This window comes from Sinocyclocheilus grahami, unplaced genomic scaffold (assembly GCF_001515645.1).
Source record: "Sinocyclocheilus grahami isolate Dianchi unplaced genomic scaffold, SAMN03320097.WGS_v1.1 scaffold44.1, whole genome shotgun sequence".
In the NCBI taxonomy this organism is placed as follows: Eukaryota; Metazoa; Chordata; class Actinopteri; order Cypriniformes; family Cyprinidae; genus Sinocyclocheilus; species Sinocyclocheilus grahami.
In genome coordinates, this window is record NW_015505223.1 from 185,416 (window position 1) to 192,559 (window position 7,144).

Sequence of the window (7,144 nt, forward strand, 5' to 3'; positions counted from 1 at the left end):
GGCTGACCTTTGACCTCCAGCCAATGAGTCCCCATTTCTGACTGGTGGAAGATGGAGAAGTCTGCATTTCTGCTTTGTGTTTGGAGCACCACACTGTAAACAATGGAGGCATCTGGATTACCTCCACCAGCAGAGCTTAACGAAACTGAACTTAATGAGACATTGAGTCATGGCCACCCAATGCATCTGGCTCCCAGCATGCAGTTAGGGAGCATGTCCAATCCGCAATCGCGTTTACGAGACATGTCGGGCCTTGTGGTCATGGTGACTCTTAATGCAATTGCGCTCTTGGCCAATAGTGGAGTGCTTGCCGTTGTGGTGAAAGTGCCACATCTCCGCAAGTTCAGTTTGGTGTGTCACCTCTGCATCGTGGATTTGCTGTGTGCCGCTCTGCTAATGCCACTCGGCATCATCTGCAGCTCGCCCTTTTTCGCCGGCATCGTCTTTTCTGTACTCGAATGCAGGATGTACATATTCCTCAATGCCTTTCTGATATCTGCCTCTATCTTTACGGTTACTGTGATTAGCATCGAACGCTACTTCTACATTGTGCATCCCATGAGGTACGAGGCTAAAATAACGCCTTGGCTATCCGCAGCCGTGATGGGATTTGTCTGGGTGGCGTCTACTTTGCTAGGACTTGCTACCGTCTTCGGATGGCCCAGTTATGGAAGTAGAAGCTCCATTGCCGCCACCCATTGCTCTCTTCATTGGAGCCACAGCGGACACCGGAGAGTATTTGCTATTTTGTTCTGCACGGTTTGCTTTTGCGTTCCAGCTGCTATTATTATTGCCGTCTATGGGAACGTCTATAAAGTTGCCCACACGGCTGCACGGGAAAGAGGCCCGATCCCGAGCTGGACGATGGCGACCCGTCATCCGAAGCATCGGTCTGATTCCGTCAACAGCCAGACCACGATCATCACCACCAGCACGAGCGTCCGCAGAAATCAAGTCCCTCGCAGGAAAAGGAGACTGGTTGGTGGGAAAGCGGCTCTTACTTTAGCTATCATCGTGGGTCAGTTCCTGCTCTGCTGGCTGCCTTACTTTGCCTTCCACCTGCATTTGTCACTGGGATTCTCCCATAGTGCCTCTGAAGAAGCTGAAGGACCGGTCACATGGCTGGCATATTCGACATTCGCAGTAAACCCATTTTTTTACGGCCTGCTCAACCGTCAGATCAGGGAGGAGTTGTGTAAGATGCTCTTGTGTTGCCGATCAGCTGGCAGACCGGTGCGGCCCTCGGCGTTAGGCCACGAACGTTCAGGACATCAGGACTTTTTTCATTTTTTGCACAGGAGAAGTGACAGGGACGGAGTTAGATGCAGCTACCACATGGCTACACCGAGGAGCACACTGGACCAGACTAGTTTTAGGATACCGGGGCAAATACCTGAAGAGATCACCTAAACTATTCATGAGTTTGCCATGAGATGGAGGATTGGAGAGGATTAATCATTCATTTTTTTTGTAATAGAGTTGCATTTTTATTATAAATTATTGTTTGAGCACTTTATAAGCTTCGCTTTAAAGACGGCATAAAATTTTAATTCACCCTATCTATTTTCTTAATGCATGTTACTGATCTTATTGTGAACGATTCATCCATGCCAGCTAGGGCTCTACAGTGTGAGCTTTTCACTGGCATTTGCGACTAAAAATAGATGTGTGTGAATCATAAAATGTATTTAGGAGCATGTGTGCGAATAAAAAGGTCTTTGAGGGTCCTTAAAAATCTTTAAAAATTCAGTTTAATGAAGGTCATATCTTAAATTGTATAGCAAACAGCCAGTTAAATGGGGTCTTAAATTTGGGGATGGAAAAATAGGAATTATGCAATTATACAGCTTAATGTAATTATTAAACTTCTAAAGACTATGAATTTATTAAATAAGTGCTGCACGTTTCAAAGTAGAAATGCGGTGTTGTTGCACAGTTTAAAACCGATTGCAATCAATAAATGCCATACATTTATGCCAAAAAAAATGCTTATGATTTAATTTTGATGAATTGAGACAATGTTAACTTTATGGTGTTGTAATATGTACAATAGTAAAGCGTATACATTTCAAAATAAAAGTCCCGAGTAACAAAGAGTGAAAAATGTAAGGGGGTCTGAATACTTTCCGTACCCACTGTATATACACACATACATACATACACACACATGAAGTTTAAAGTAGGCCTATCCCTTTATTAAGTAAAAAAACTATATTTGATACATTTTCATTGCATCCCTAAAGTTTTTAAATGCACTTCCAAATTTTTCAACTTGGACAGACTTCTCTCTGGTGATGTATGGCGGACTTGTCATTTAGTGCACTTAAATACTGCCCCTCCACAATCAAATGCAAACTCACATTACGATCTGTTGCATTTTATTAAGAGACTATAATAAGTTGTTCACAATAAGATCAGGCATGGGCATTCAGAAAGCAAACAGGGTAGGTTTTGATGTTACCTAGACTTTTAAAAGGTCAGCCACACTGCGACTGGCAACACAGTGACAACCAACGAACAACAAATGCCTTCATCCAATCACAGGTTTTCCTAGTGGTGACTCCGCCCATGTGTTTACAAACACAAAGCTGATTAGGGTTTGAATGACATTATGAACTGAAATTACATAATTATTGCCTAAACTTTTAACGTCATCAATTTTAACCAGCATTTAAATAAAACTTACAGCGGGTATAGAAAAGAATCACCCACCTTTAAATAATCACATTTTGTTGCTTTGTAGCCTGAAATGAAGATGGACATAATTGTTGTTTTATCCAGCTGTAATCTGATTCAGTTTTTATTTTTTCTGACACTGTGTTATATCTTTCACTTGGATGTAATAAGTTGCACTTAGTAAATACAGCTGGATAAAACAAAAACTGTGTCCAGCTTTCAGACTGCAAAGCAACAAAATGTGATTATTTTAAAGGGGTGTGATTATTTTCTAAACCCACTGTACATATTCAAAATTATTAAAATTAAAATGTTTAAAGTACTACAGAAAATACCTTTTTTTCCTATTGTATTACTGTGTTTATACTGCACTACTATTTACTTTATTTAAAAAAATTAGTAACTTAAATGACAAAAATACTTCTTGGCTAACATTTGATTAAACCTATATCTTCATACAAAAAATACTTTTTTACATATTTATTTCTATTTATAGTGCAAAGGAGGACCTCAGCTGTCTGCTGTATTTCTTTTCTACTGTTCAAACTGTAAATATCACACATAGGCTGACGTGACAAAGACAAACTGTTTCGTTGTTCAATAAAACACTAGTCACTGAAAGCTTGACATATACTGATTCAGTTAAATGCAGCATATGTTCAGTTGTGCTGCATTAACAGCTATATGGAGCCACCCATTACATCACACTGTGTATTTATGTGTGCTTTCTTTATTTATACAAAACAATGTGACCATTGCTGTCTTTCGTTGTCATGGAGATGGATAGAGCTGTATTCATGTATTTATGAGGATAGTACTGTACATATGTACAACTGGTTTTCTTGCATTGTTTATTTCACATGTACATCTTCATGCAGGCTAATTAGTATATGCCACTCAACAATGAAGTACAATAAAGTATGAGCCACATCACTATCACTATACTTTTGTATATTTACTGAGTCTCCATATTTGTTGCATTTTTCCTGTTGGAATTTTTGGCTCTGCGTGTTAATGAAAATCCTGTGACTTAGGCCAAATACATAGGGTTATATAATATAGTAAATCTGCCAGAGCACAGCTGTTTCACATTTAAACAGGCAAAGATGATTTTCTGAATTCTGTGCATTGCAGATATATACTATCAGTCTATCATCTGAAAGCTGGTTTCCTGTAATAATATCTCCATAATATTTCCAGACATGTTTTTAATTCTAATGGGGAGATTTGAATGCAGATTAGACTTAACGGATAAAGCAAACTAAACTAGGGCGGCTGACAAAAGAATATTTTTAAAAGGCATTGGTCCGACCTCACAATACACGAGACTGTGGGCAAAGGTGAATTGGGAAAAAATGCCACAAACTGTGAGATTAAACAGTGATGGTGTTTAATATGAGAGCATTCCAGAATAAAACACCATGATGCCATCTGACCATGATACTATAGACAAAAATAGACGATTTTTTCTTACATTGAAGGAGAGACTTTTGAGCTCTTCTGACTTATAGGCAGTAAACAACCACCTAGAAACCAACCACAACACCCTAAAAACCACATGGCAATGCCCTGGCAACCACTCACAACACCCTAACATGGTGGCAAGAGTTAGCTTCAACAAGATTTCTCAAAAGCAATACAAATGTATACAGAATGAAGAATAAATAGTAAAAAATTTATAAATTACAGTGGAAGTGATTTTTTTTTAGATTTTATTGTTATGTATTAAGCATCTGTTATGAGTTTATGGATATAACAGTAAAATGTGTTTTCCTAAAAGCATAATTGTACGGAAGTTCTAAGGGGACATACATTATTTTTTTTCCCCTTCTTGTTTTCTCGTTATAACGACTTATTTTCTCGTTATATCGACATAACGAGAGTTGTTTTCTCGTTATAACGACTTATTTTCTTCGTTATATCGACATAACGAGAGTTGTTTTCTCGTTATAACGACTTAATTTTCTCGTTATATCGACATAACGAGAGTTGTTTTCTCGTTATAACGACTTAATTTTCTCGTTATATCGACATAACGAGAGTTGTTTTCTCGTTATAACGACTTAATTTTCTCGTTATATCGACATAACGAGAGTTGTTTTCTCGTTATAACGACTTAATTTTCTCGTGATCTCGACATAACTCTCGTTATGTCGATATAACGAGAAAATAAGTCGTTATAACGAGAAAACAACTCTCGTTATGTCAATATACCGAGAAAATAAGTCGTTATAAAGAGAAAACAAGAAGGAAAAAAATAATAATGCATGGCCGCTTAGAACTTCCGTATAATTGTGCAAATCTACAAGAATTTTCCAAAAGTCAGCAGATGGGGTCTTTATTGAGTCCATGTTTTTTTTCTTAAACATTGAATGAAAAAAAAAAGTTTTCTTACCTGTGTTGACATATTTCCTATTTAAACAGGAATTTGTCACATGTTATAGCCTTTAATTTACATCATAGCCCTGAACCCGATGCCCAATTATGGCAAAAATCATAATCACAATTATTTTGGTCAATATTGAGATTACTCCGTCACCACTTTAGGAACTTCATGCATTTATTGAACTTTTAAATAAAACTTGTCTTTCTAAAAGTGAATATGATAATTCAATAAATATAATTCAACAGAACAACATATGATTTGATAATGGATATTGCTAGTTTTGCCCAGTGTTATTTTAATATAATTGGGATATTATTATAGTTTTTATTTAAATTTTGAATTAGGCTAGTTTTCATTTTAAAACCATTTTCATTTTACTTAAAGTTTTAATAATTTTGTTGTGTGTTTTTGCCACTTTTATTAGTTTTTTTTTAAATTGTCTGTAGAGCTTTTATTCATGTTTATTTCACTTTTACTTTTAGTTATTTTAGTACATCAAGTTAAACTAAATGAACATTATAATGTTGGTATGGTAACTAGCTGAAATGAAAAAAAAGTTCTAAATTCTAAGTTCTGAATTCTTTTTCTGGACAGAATTTTGTATAGGCTATGTCTCTTGAGTTAAAGGTATTATATATGAGCAATATCACACTCGCAAATGTGAGATATGGCTCTAAATCAGCACGGCTGTGATTCGGCCATAGGCCGCAGGTAATCACAGCGTGCAAATATACAGCCATATCTCACATCTATGAGTGTGATATTGCGTTTATACAACAGTTCGACGACACGAGTGTGTAAACAGATAAGAAAAACAACAACGGAGTGTCTTTTTAAAACTCTCTTTTGTGCAGAACTACTTCCTTCCGCCACAGATTCAAATCTCAGTTTGACAGTTTAACAGCTGAGCTCAAGCCTCCGTTACTAATTCGAAAACGTCACTTTAGAACTAGTAACGAAGGAATGTTGAGTTGCTTAATCGAAAGCTTATTGTATTAACTTACTGTATTAAAAGCTCACTGTATTATGTGAAGTAGAGTATAATGAGAGAGAGATGGACTGAGCAAGTGTGATTACCTGCATCTGATACAGCATTCATTCTTCAGCTCAATCTCATATTCACAATAAAACATTAGTCTGAATGTCCGCTGAGGAAAGCGATATTTTGTCGTACTATCCTTTCATCTGTGATTTCCAATGACAGCGCTGCTCAGTGCATTTTTTTAACACTTAACAGTGTCTTACAAGCTGTTTCAGTCTCTTTCAAAATAAAAGTCCTTACCGCTGACTCGTAAAACAGTCTCTTGTCGCCATAATGGTGGAACAATGTCACTAAAATCACAATCACGAACACACACACTCTTTCCCAATACTAAATTCTACTATATAAAATATTATTTATTGAATAATACTAAACAACAGCCATAATAAAAGTTGCTAGACAATTCAGTCTGAAGTACAAAGACCCTTCTCGCGCTCTAACATACAGCATTAAAGTTACATAAAATATAACGAGATGAGATTTTGCCCTCAGCCAAAAAAAACCCAATTTGCTCTGGAACAAATAATAGATTAATGAGACCAAAGACTGCCGGTTAGATTTACCCAAAACGAATAATATTTCATGTTTAACCACCACTATAGAGACATCAGGAGCCAGCGGCAAATTCCAGAAGATCTGGCCGAGGTGAGGCTGCTCTCGACGGGTTCATGAGCGTTGAACGCCCGCTGATGCCCTAAAGCTCACATCTCCAAAAACGTCAACACAAATTTTCAAATAGACATTATCTTTATTAACAAACCGCATATTTGAAGTCTAAACAAGTACATTATTCCCTAAAAAAACTCTTAAAACTACATTCCATGAACAGTGGATTTGGGGCACCGCCATGACACTCGCTAAGAAAAATAAATACAAGAAGCAGAGTGATAAACGGTGAAACAGTTGGAGGAGTTCTGTTATCACTCTAATATCGCACTCTTATCAGTATCAGCCAATCAGATTTAAGGACCCACCCGGGGCCGGTTGCATAAATTGCTTAGACTAGTCTTAAAAAGTTAATCATCTAATTTTTTTTCTTT

At 37.0% G+C, this 7,144-nt stretch overlaps 1 protein-coding gene across 1 annotated transcript; it reads left to right on the forward strand.

The window, feature by feature from the left end:
* On the forward strand, positions 1 to 1,450 carry LOC107582452 (probable G-protein coupled receptor). Its single transcript, XM_016268296.1, has one exon. It carries the CDS (start codon positions 103 to 105, stop codon positions 1,408 to 1,410), a length of 1,308 nt encoding a protein of 435 aa, XP_016123782.1. The 5' UTR covers positions 1 to 102; the 3' UTR covers positions 1,411 to 1,450.
* The last annotated feature ends 5,694 nt before the right edge of the window (positions 1,451 to 7,144 follow it).

Excerpts from the sequence above, each read along its gene's own strand:
- LOC107582452 (XM_016268296.1), top strand. The coding sequence starts at position 103 with ATGGAGGCATCTGGATTACCTCCACCAGCAGAGCTTAACGAAACTGAA.